Here is an 11,936-nt window from a genome sequence, read left to right as displayed (position 1 = left end):
TTGGAGATAAGAGTCCCACAGTCTTTCCTACCCAGGATTGTTTTGAACCTCGATCCTCAGATCTCAGCCTCTGGAGTAGCTAGGATTACAGATGTGAGCCACCAGCACCTGGCCTGGTTAATACTTTATAAAATTATAGCCGTCCAATATGACAAGGCAGAGGTTGACATTGATACGATCCACAGTATGCCCGTTGGACTCCAATCTTCTCAATCTTAACCTCTGTCTCTGTGTGTATTTAGTTCTCTGCAGCTTAATCACATGTACAGTTAACTTTTATAACTTAGGGTATTTGTTTCCTATTCCTTTAACTTAAAAAAATTATATTCCTCCCTATTTCACAGATCCGAATATCGATCTTGGGGTGGTGTGGGATGGGATAAGGGGAGTAGAGGTGGGAGTTGGACATCTAGAAATGTGTGGAGTGGTTTCTGGTTCTCATAAGACTGGGAACAGGGGAGAGAGAAACTACAGCGTCATGTGCAGTAAATAAAGACTGTCCCATCCCAAGTGTGGACAGTAACCCAGGTTAGGGGTGAAAAATGACTGGCCCGTGTTCTCAGGTGGACTGTGAAGCTGTTCTTTCTAACAGGTTTACACTCTTGCCTGACACGTCTCCGAATGGACTGGGTCAGACATGAGGTGTGTTATTACTGCCACCTTGATAATGCCCTGGAGGTGGGGTGAAGTCGGGGCGCAACATCTCCTGAGACATGATTCACAGTGTGACTCATGCTGTCAGAGAGACACCCGAGGGAATGTGTTTTTCCTGCAAGCTACTCTGCGGAGCTGATGGCTCAGCCTTTCCCCGGATCTCCTAGGGAACAGCACTGTGCCTTCAAAGGATACAAAAAGGCTTCCTCGCGTGTTTAAAAAAAAAAAAAATCATGCCAGAATAAGGCTCCTTTGCCTTCAGAACACAATATTATTCTTACACCAAGCTTAATACAGTTCTTTGTAATATATTTTCAATTTCAGATAGTTTTGAACTTACAGAAGAGATAGTCCTGAGAGGTCCTGTGTTATTAACAATCTACATCAGTTGGCACAATGGCCTTGGTACCAACATGTTATTAAGGTAAAGCTCATGATTATTTAGATGTCATTAGTTTCTACTGAATCTTTTTTTTTTTTTTTTTTGTCAGTCATAGGGCTTGAACTCTGGGCCTGAGCACTGTCCGGCTTAATCCAGAGTTTCTTTTTCTTTCTTTTTTTTTTTGGGGGGGGGGGGTCCAGTCGTGGGGCTTGAACTCTGGGCCTGGGCGTGTCCCTCAGCTCTTCAGCTCAAGGCTAGCGCTCTACCACTTGAGCCACAGCGCCACTTCCGGCTTTTTCCTTTTTGCTTATGTGGTGCTGAGGAATCGAACCCAGGGCCTCAGGCATGCAAGGCAAGCGCTCTACCACTGAGCCACCTTCCCAGTCCCAACCCAGAGTTTCTAACAGGCTACACCATGCACACACACCTAGAACACTCATCTTGCTCACCTTTAGGTGCTCTTGCTTAGTGAGGCTATCTCCCCCCACCCTCCAGGAAGACCCAAAGGGTCTTCTCTCCTCTATCATCTCCCTCTCCATTGCCACCATTTTGGCTGCCCATCCAGCACTGCCTGGAGTAGTCCAACTCCTTTTCATGTTCTCCCTGCTTTCCAGTCTTCCCCCTTCTGCACCAATCTCTGCCCCGACACACAAGGAGATTTCTGCTTTGGTGGTGGTGTGTGTGCATGTGTGCATGCATGCACTGGTCCAGAACCTTGAACTTGAACTCAGGGCCTGGGCACTGTCTCTTAAGCTTTTGTGCTCAAGGCTAGTGTTCTACCACTTTGAGCCACAGTACCATTTCCAGATCTTTAGTAGTTAACTGGATGGAGTCTGTGGGGTGAAGTCCTTGCTAGAGAGGCTAGCAGAGGCTGTTTGCCACCTGCCCCTTGCCATTGGGTGGCCTACATCCTGTCATCTCTCAACTCACCTGCTTGTTCCCTCAGTTTGTTTCTTGGTTGCTGTTTATTTTCCTAGAAAATTCCCTTCTTTCCCGATCTTTCTATCCAGATCTCTAAATTGCAGATCACACTGCTCCCTGATGTTTCTAACTCGTTCTTCCCCTGCAGCTCCATTTCTTCCTCCTGTTCCTATCTCCATCAGGGGTGCAGAACTTTGGGCCTATGGGCTGCATAGACTTGCACAATCATTTAGTACACCACAGGGGCTGGGAAGGTGGCTCAGTGGTAGAATGCTTGCCTTGCATGCACGAGACCCTGGGTTCGATTCCTCAGCCCCACAAAAGCAAAAAAAGAAAAAAAGCGGGAAGTGGCACTGTGGCTCAAGAGGTAGAGCGCTAGCCTTGAGCTGAAGAGCTGAGGGACAGTGCCCAGGCCCAGAGTTCAGGCCCCACGACTGGATACCCCCCCCCCAAAAAAAAATTAGTACACCACAGGACAGACACGTACTGCTTCTGGTTGGCTGCAGGTACCTCTATTGATATCTATCTATTTATTTATTTATTTTTGTCAGGCCTGGGGCTTAAACTCAGGGTCTGGGCACTGTCCCTGAGCTTCTTTTGCTCAAAGCTAGCACTCTACCACTTGAGCCACAGCGCCACTTCCACTTTTTCTGTTTATGTGGTACTGAGGAATTGAACCCAGGGCTTCATGCATGCTCTACCACTAAGCCACATTCCCAGCCCCTGTATTGATAATTTATTTTATTTTTTTTGGGTCCGGTCGTGGGGCCTGAACTCTGGGCATGGGTGCTGTCCCTCAGCATTTCAGCTGAAGGCTAGTGCTCTACCACTTGAGCCACAGCAGCATTTCCAGCTTTTTATTTCCTGCTTATGTGGTGCTGAGGAATAGAACCCAGGGCGGCCTAATGCATGCAAGGCAAGCACTCTACCACTGAGCCACCTTCCTAGCCCTGTATTGATAATTTTGTATGGCCCATAATCATGGTATTTTTTTTTTTTTTGTCCGTCTTGGGGCTTGAACTCTGGACTTGGGTGCTGTCCCTCAACTCTTCAGTTCAAGGTCAATGTTCTATCACTCAAGCCACAGGTGCCACTTCTGGTTTTCTAGTAGTTAATTGGAGATAAGAGTCTCATGGGCTTTCCTGCCTGGGCTGGCTTTGAACTGCTATCCTCAGATCTCAGCCTCCTGAGTAGCTAGGCTTATAGGCATGAGTTACCAGCTCCTCGCTCATAATCATGTTTTAAATAGCCCTTGGAAGAAAAAAAGCTCTATCTCTAAAGCTAGACCATTCCACTTGTGTGTCTGCACACACACACATTTATATTATATATCTACACATGTTTGCATTATATACGTGTATATATATATATATATATATACACATCCATACATAGGAAAGTGTTGTACAACTTGAACTACACCTCAGCTTCAGATAATACTGATAGAAAAGCCCTAGGTCTGTGGGGATGCAGACACTTTTTGTGTCTGAATTAGTTCCTACAGTTGCCTATAACGTCACAGACAAGGTGACTTAACCAATGGGATACTACTGCCAAGCTGAGACCAAGGTGCGGGCGAGGCCTCTCCTCCGGGTTTTCAGACAGTGGTCTTCTCCCAAGTCATCTTCACCGAGTTCTGTGTTTGTGTTCTAATCTCCTTAATGGGAGTCAGACTGGATTAAGGACTACCTTAAAGATCTTATCTTAGGTAATTACATTTTAAGGACTGTACGTCCTGTACCTTGTGTTCTGAGTGCCTGGGGGCTGGATTTCAACACATAAAGTGGACCCACTTTGGGCCACTTTCTACCTATGTACTCCCATAGGCTTCTGCTTCCTGGCCAAGGAACCCTGCCGAACTGGAGACTAAGGAATCACTTGACCCCAGTTCAAATCCTACCTCTGTGGCACACAGTGGGAAGAGGGACCTAGCTCTCCCATGTCAGGGCGTCTTTCCAAATGCTGACTGTGGGGCATGGCTGAGGGCCAGCGTCTCTGCTTGTGCCTGTTGCTCTGCACTGGAGCTGTCGCTGCCTTGTGTACTGTCACTGTCCCGTGATGGAAGTGTTTTGCCCTGGTGTGATCTGGAGTGGTAGCTGTCAAGCCACATGCGGCTCCGGAGCACATGGATGTGGCCAGTATGACTGAGGAACTGAAAATTAATCTTAATTGGGACTTGAATGAGCACAGCCACACGTGGCCGGCGGCTACGGCGCAGGCAGCGCGGTTGTGTTCTCTCAGGGCTTTCTCAGGTCCGCCCCACAGAATTCTTGTGTTAGGCCTGGTCATCTTCTTTTTCTTTTTCTTTTTTTTTTTTGGGTCCGGTCGTGGGGCCTGAACTCTGGCCCTGGGCGCTGTCTCTCAGCATTTCAGCTCAAGGCTAGTGCTCTACCACTTGAGCCACAGCACCACTTCCGGCTTTTTTCTTTTTTTTACTTATGTGGTGCTGAGGAATCGAACCCAGGGCCTCAGGCATGCATACCACTGAGCTACCTTCCCAGCCCCAGGCCTGGTCATCTTCTATCCTGGCTGTTAGGACCATTCTTTGACCTTCTTGTCTGTGTGCCTTCTTGTTTGGAGGTTCTGGGGGTGATGGAAAGCAGGAGGGACTGAGCTTGCTGACTGGTGTCTCTTAGCCCTTTGAAGGTGTGACCGCAGCCCCATGGATGGCCCCTCATAGCGGGACACACGGATGGACGGACAGCATTTCCCTCTGGGTGACACCACATCTGTCCTCATTTGGATAATCCCGAAGACGTTCCAAACCCAGCGATCCCATCCTCTAGCTGACCGCCTCCCGTCTGCTGGAGAAGCACAGTGTCACCTGCCGCTCACCCTACCTCCCTTCAGGGCTGGTCTCTGCCCTTGTCTGCCTACCTCTCAGCCCCACTCAGTACTTCAGGGTGGCCACCTGCCCCCCAAACTGCACCAAAGCTTGAATCCTAGGCCCCAGCTATGTGACGCAGCAGTACCTGGCTTAAGTCCCTCCAGGGCTTCCGGTGGCTCCCAGGCCTCCACCAGAAAGGTCAGCTGCAGATCTGGTCCAAGAAACCTGCCGTGACCTTTTCAACCCTAGGCCCCTATCTTTATGCCATCTGCGCTCTGAGCTCCTTTCTCTCTTGCCTCAGGGTCTTTGCACAAATATGGTTTCTGCTGGAAACCCAGTTCCTCCCGTATCCTTTAGGGAAGTCCTGTCATTCTCCATCTCTCTCCCAACCCCAGCCCATCCCGGTACTCCTGCCCCCCGCCCCCAGCCCACCGCAGCGGGCCAGCCCAGGCTGCCTCACTCCTTCACCCCCCCCCCCCCCCCCCGCAGAGGCCAGCCTCAGGCTGCCTCACCTCCCCCCCCTCCCCCCCCCCCCCCCCCCGCAGCGGGCCAGCCTCAGGCCGCCTCTCCCCCCTCACCCCCCCCAGCGGGCCAGCCTCAGGCTGCCTCACCCCCCCCCCCCAGCGGCCAGCCTCAGGCCGCCTCCCCCCCGCCCCCCTCCACCCCCCCCCCCCCCCCCCCCCGCAGCGGGCCAGCCTCAGACCGCCTCTCCCAATTGCTTGGCTAACGTGGTCCCCAGCCTCCCGGGGGTCACTTGCATTCTGATGTGAGAGGCTTTTTCAAAAAAGGAAGGGACACAGAAAGCAGAAACCAAGAACAACCCACAGACGCCGGCCCGGGCGCCCCCGTTCCGGGCGCCCCTGGGAGAGGGCCGGGAGGAGCACTGGCCCGGCGCCGGCTGCAGCCGCTCGCCGCCCGACAGGGGGCGCGCGAGGACCTCCCCGGCCCCGCCCCGGACATCGCCCCGCCCCGCCCCCGCCCAGGCCCCGCCCCGCCCGCCGGCCCCGCCCCCGCCCCGCCTCCCCCCCCCGTGGCGCGCGCGCTGGCCCGGCAGCATGGCGGCGGCGGCGGGCGCCCCTCCGCCGGGTCCGTTGCAGCCTCCTCCGCCGCCGCCGCCTGAGGAGTCGTCGGACAGCGAGCCCGAGGCCGAGCCGGGCTCCCCGCAGAAGCTCATCCGCAAGGTCTCCACGTCGGGCCAGATCCGCCAGAAGGTGAGCCCGGCGCGCGGCGGCCGGGAGCGCGCCCCCCTCGCCGCGGGCTCCGCCGAGGCCCGTGGCCCTGTCCGCCGGAGCGGCCGCCCAGGCCCGGCCCGGCCCGGCCCGGCCCGGGGTCCCGCGGGCGCTGCCGTCCGGGCCGAGCGCGCCTCGCCGCGGCAGCGGGCCGGGGCCCGGGCCGGGCCGGCGCGGGAGCGGGGGGGGGGCGCAGGTGGGCGTCCGCGGGGCCGGGGCCGCCCGGGGCCGGAGGAGGCGGAGGCCCGGAGGAGGCGGAGGCCCGCAGGCCGGGGTCGCGCGGCTCGTCCCTCGCGGGACGGGGACCGGAGGAGGCCTGCCTGCGCCGGGACCCCCGGGTCTGCGCGTTTCCGAGCCGGGGGGCCGGCACCTCCCCGTGGCCTCACCTGTGACGCCCGCGGAAGTCGGGTGCCCTCCGGGGTAGGGGGGGTCTTCCTTCCCCCTCGCCTCGCGGGCGGCCGGGTCGCCTCCCCACCCTCGCCCCGTCCTCCCCGGGGCGGCCGGGCGGCGCACCCGCCGGGCACCGGCTCTCCGCGGGGACTGGGGGCGGAGAGACGCGCCGGGCGCCGGGTCGCGCCCTTTGTCTCCCCGGCGAGGGTCCCGCTCACCGCGGTCGTCCCGTCCCGTCCCGTCCCGTCCCGGTGGTTTCTGTGCTCAGAGCGAGCCTCCCCCGGTCCGCAGGGCGTCCTCGGGCAGGTGGCCGGACAGGTGGCCTCCGCCCCGCGGCCCCGGCGGCCCCGCTGCAGTGCGTGTCCCCCTCGGGGGCCGGTGGGTCCCTTTGCCGTGGGAGCCATTTCTGGCCGTATCTTCTGCCGGCCTCCGTTTCCTGGCCCGGGGACCGGCTCGGGCGCTAATCGATGTCCCGGATAGGTTTGTCATTTGGCAGATGGGCATCGGACGGACGCCGGAGCGATTCCAGGAGCGGCGGCGGCGGCGGGACGCGCGGGGCGGAGGGAGCGCGGCACGCGGGGACTCCTCGGGTCCCCCGGGCTGGCTCGGGGCTCGCGCCCACTCATTTCCTCCGCCGGGTCCCAACCCAGTGAGTTAGCACTGTGGTTTGTTGTCATCCTCGGTGTCTGGCCTTAGAAACGGCCTGGAGAGGCCGACTTCACCAGAGCCCCAAGGGGTCTGGAAACGGATCCCGCGTTGGAAAGCTCTTTCTCCACCGGAAGGTTTTCCGACTAGGAAAGGGGCGACACCTATGCTTAGCCACGACGATCTAGAAAGTGCTGCAGAAGCGTAGAGGATGGACAGGTGAGGCAGGGGTGAAGACGGCCCGTTGGAGATGGGGTCCTGAGGGACACACTGGGGTTTGGGGGAGAAGGGCCGCCGTTCCCCATATTTGGTCACCCCTGGAAATGGTCAGGGCGTCAGTGGGATTTGGCCGAAGCCTCAAGGGTGGATCAGGGCCGGCCGGCCGGCCAGTGGGAAAGGCAAAGGTTGGTTTTTTTGGCCTTGGGCAAGAGCGCACCACTGGGGAATTTTCCAAGCATGGAGTGAAAGATCAGGTCAGGATGATCTCCAGGGAGCCCTAGATGGTTCCGGTAGGAGCGCCTGCTCTTGATGTCTGGTCCCTCAGGGCAGGGTTCTGCCCGGTGTGGGCCAGGTAGTGCCTGGTGCCCGATAGAACCGACCTTCAGACTGACTGACTGACTGTGTGGTCTGCTGGAGAGATTCATCTCAATGTGACTTCAGGTTTTTTTTTTTTTCTTTCTCCTCTTTAATCCTCCCCCCCCCAAAAAAAAACAATAGCCGCACTACCAGCTGTTCTGGTTGAGGGGGAGTGATGGGTACAGTGTTAAAAATACACCCAGAGGACTTGCTTTTCTGAATAGTCACATCTGCTATACAGATAGCTTAAGGCTGACTTCCTTCTGGGTTGCCTGCGAGTTTCAGAATGTCGGAAATGTGAGGGTTATGGCATGTGCAATAGCTCCCTTCTGTAGCAAAGAGGCCATTCACAAAATTCCTCTGGTAAATGTGGTATGTAATAGAAATACCCAGGTGGTATGGGCTGTCCTGGGTGGAAAAAGAAACAGAGCCAAAGGGAGTTTAATGGGGGGGGTGTGTGTGTGTGGGGGGGTGGGCACACAGGTGCTAGAGAACTGAGAATGCACACTACAGTCAGTGAGGCAACCCGGAGATGAAGCAACACACAGGAAACCGCTGCCACCACTGAGCCCAGGGACAAAGGGACGAGATGTACAGTGACTGCAGTGGAACCCGGACCCAGAGGTCCATCTGGCCCAGCCTTGGATGCTACAGCTGCTCCCTGGGAGCTCCGGCCTGCAGGGATCACTTCCTCTGCAGTCGAATGAAGCAGAAGAAGCAAGAGTGGATCCGAGGATGAGTTGGCCCAGGACCAGAGCTGTATGTATGTCAGGTTTTCAAAGTATTAGTCTAGCGCAAGCTCAATCTATCTTAATTTAGGAGAGAAAGAAAAAAAAGATTTTTTTCCTCCTGGTTGAACTCAGGGCCTGGCAGCTACCCTTAGCATTTTTTTGTTCAAGGCTGACACTCTACTACTTGAGCCAAAGCTCTGCTTACACCTTTTTTGCTGGTTAATTGAAAATAAGAATTTCATAGAGTTTCCTGCCTGGTTTGGCTGCGAACCATTATCCTCAGCTGTCAGCCTCCTGAGTAGCTGGCATTACTGGTGTGAACTTGGGTCCAGCTAAAAAACAATCTTTTGATAATAGTCCTCAAATTTTAATGTCAAATGTGTCTCCTGGGAATCTTGTTCAAATTTCAATTCTAGTTGAAGGAGGCCTGGGATATTCATGTAGAGAACATGAAGCTCCAAATATGTCTTTGGATTATGCAGTGTTTTTTGTCTTTGTTTTCTTAAAACTTTTAATCTTTTAGTGAAAATTTTGTATATGTTTGAATTGGTTATTTACTGGTTTAGCATGTCATGTGTATCTTTTCACATATTCTATCCTTTTGTTTTTGTTCCTGTCTTGGGGCTTGAACTCACTCAAGACTATCCCTCTACCCCTCGAACCACAGCTCTACTTTAGGCTTTTTCGGTGGTTAATCAGAGATAAAGAGCCTCATGGACTTTACTTCCTTGGCTGGTTTCCAACTGTGATCTTCAGATCTCAGCCTCCTGATGAGTAGCTAGGACTACATGTGTTTGAACTCTTTAGCGTTGAAACTGCATAGGTTCATTTGTATGTCCTGACCACAGCACTCTAATGACTCTAGGAGCACATCGCTAGTGAGGAAAAGGGAAAGAGCTAATACTCTGATCAGCTAATTCAATGAGTACAGCAAGAGTGTAATTCTGGGAAGCTATCAGTTAAGCTAGAGTTTAAGTTATGTTTGTAAAACATTTATGAACATAATGGCTGGAAGGTGGCTTAGTGGTAGAGTGCTTCCCTAGCATGCATGAAGCCCTGGGTTCCATCCCTCAGTACCACATAAACAGAAAAAGCCAGAAGTGGTTCTGTGGCTCAAGTGGTAGAGCACTAACTAGCCTTGAGCACCGAGAGACTTGGCCAGTGCCCAGGACCTATGTTCAAGCTCCAGGACTGGCAAAAAAAAAAAAAAAAACCCAAAAAAACAAAACCCCCAAAGCAAAAAAAACAAAAAAAAATTATGAACATAGAGGTAGAGATGACTGAGAAGTGCTTGTATTCCTTACTTCAATTTAAGTTTAATGTATGTTTGGCTGCTGTGAACATGGGGCTTGAAATCAGGACCGCAAGCTTGTTCAGCTGATGCTCTACTACTTGAGCAACATTTTGGTCTCTTTTTTTTTTTTTTGCTTGGTTTTGTTATTTTTTTTTTTTTTTTTTTGTTATTTTTGTCTTTATTAGGCAGACACAATATTACTGGAGCCATATTCCCTTTTTGGAGACAGAGTGTCTCACAGACTTCTGCTTATACTTTTAACCTAGATCCTCCAGATTTCAGCCTTCTGAGTAGCTGGGATTATAGGTGTGAACTACCAGTGCCTAGGAAGGTTCTTTTTTTTTTTTTTTTTTTTGGGTCCAGTTGTGGGGCCTGAACTCTGGGCCTGGGCGCTGTCCCTCAGCTCTTAAGCTCAAGGCTAGCGCTCTACTACTTGAGCCACAGCGCCACTTACGGCTTTTTTTTCTTTTTGCTTATGTGGTGCTGAGGAATCGAACCCAGGGCCTCATGCATGCAAGGCAAGCGCTCTACCACTGAGCCACCTTCCCAGCCCCCCCCCCCTTTTTTTTTTTTAAAGAACTGAAAAACTCAGCGTTAGGAGATAGAATTCACATATCTTCCACTTCAGTTTTAAATAGTACAGGTAGGTGTAGTGATACATATCTGTAATCTCAGCACTTGGGAAACTGAGGCAGGAGGATCTCAGTTTGAGGCCAGCCTGTATTATATAGCCAGAACCTATTTAAAAAAATATAAAAGCAAAACAACCCTCTCCCCAAAACTGTACAGTTCAGTGATTTTTTTTTTTTAGTGTATTCACAGTTGTGCAGTTGCTACCACAATCAGTTTGAAAACATTTTCATCACCCTAGTTCCTCCCTGTTCCCTTCATGAACATAGGCATCTACTAACCTATTTTCTGGTTTTTTGGTTTTTTTTTTTTTTTTGGGTCCGGTAGTGGGGCCTGAACTCTGGGCCTGGGCGCTGTCCCTCAGCTCTTCAGCTCAAGGCTAGCGCTCTACCACTTGAGCCACAGCGCCACTTCCGGCTTTTTTCTTTTTGCTTATGTGGTGCTGAGGAATCGAACCCAGGGCCTCAGGCTTGCAAGGCAAGCACTCTACCACTGAGCCACCTTCCCAGCCCCTACTAACCTATTTTCTGTCTGAGTGTATCTGCCAATTTTGGTCTTTTATGTAAATGGAATCAAACAGCAGAGTCTTTGATGTCTTGTTTCTTTCATTTGGCATATCAAGGTTCTATGTTGTGGTGTTCATATACTTCATTTTAGTATCTATAAGTTGGTGGACATGTGGGTTGTATATGGGTTATTTCTTTTTTTTTTTTTTTTTTTTGGGTCCGGTCGTGGGGCCTGAACTCTGGGCCTGGGTGCTGTCCCTCAGCTCTTCAGCTCAAGGCTAGCACTCTACCACTTGAGCCACAGCGCCACTTCCGGCTTTTTGCTTATGTGGTGCTGAGGAATCGAACCCAGGGCCTTGAGCATGCAAAGCAAGCGCTCTACCACTGAGCCACCTTCCCAGCCCCTATATGGGTTATTTCTAATCTTTGGCTTTTCTGGATAATGCTCCTGTGTCATTCGTATATGTGTTTTGTGTTGACATGTTTTCATTTGTCTTGGATATGTATCTAGCAGTGGAATTGATAGGCCAAATGCTAACTCTGTGTTTAATTAATTGATTGGTACTGCAGTTTGAACTCAGGGCTTGCACTTGATAGTTAGATGTTCTATTGCTTTAGCTGTAGTATCAGCCCTTTTCATTCTGCTGATTCCTCCCTGCCCCCCTTCCCGTCCTGGGGTTTGAACTCTAGCCTGGCCACTGTCTCTGAGCTGCTTTTGCTCAAGGCTAGCACTCTACCACTTGAGCCAGAGCCCCACTTCTAGCTTTTCCTGAGTAGTTTATTGGAGATAAGAGTATCACAGACTTTTCCAGCCCAGGCTGGCTTCAAACTGCGATCATTAGAGCTCAGCCTCCTTAGTAGCTCTGATCACAGGTGTCAGCCACCAGAGCCTGGCTTTTTCTCCTGATTTTTGAGATAGGGTCTTGTGTTTTACCCAGACTGTCCTGGACCATGATTCTCCTCTTCTGTACTTCTAGCTGTAACTGACATGATAGATGTACCCTTTTTACAGTTTATAGTTGTGTGTGTGTGTGTGTGTGTGTGTGTGTGTGTGTATGTGTGAGTTGTGGGTTCTTGAACTCAGGGCCTGGGAGCTGGAGCTGTCTCTGTGCTTCCTTGATCTCTGTTTAATTTTTTGAGGAACTGCTGGA

General features: G+C 52.4%; 1 protein-coding gene across 1 annotated transcript in view; it reads left to right on the top strand.

Annotated features, from left to right (window-relative positions):
* Window positions 1-5,839: 5,839 nt before the first annotated feature.
* Window positions 5,840-11,936, top strand: part of Dgkd (diacylglycerol kinase delta) — a 97,161-nt gene continuing 91,064 nt past the window's right edge. The window contains 1 exon segment of the mRNA XM_042679055.1: window positions 5,840-5,995. Coding sequence (XP_042534989.1) covers window positions 5,840-5,995 — 156 coding nt within the window.

This window comes from Dipodomys spectabilis, unplaced genomic scaffold, assembly GCF_019054845.1.
Source record: "Dipodomys spectabilis isolate Male_0828 unplaced genomic scaffold, ASM1905484v1 ptg000051l, whole genome shotgun sequence".
Classification (NCBI taxonomy): Eukaryota; Metazoa; Chordata; class Mammalia; order Rodentia; family Heteromyidae; genus Dipodomys; species Dipodomys spectabilis.
This window is presented reverse-complemented; position numbering and strand designations above follow the sequence as displayed.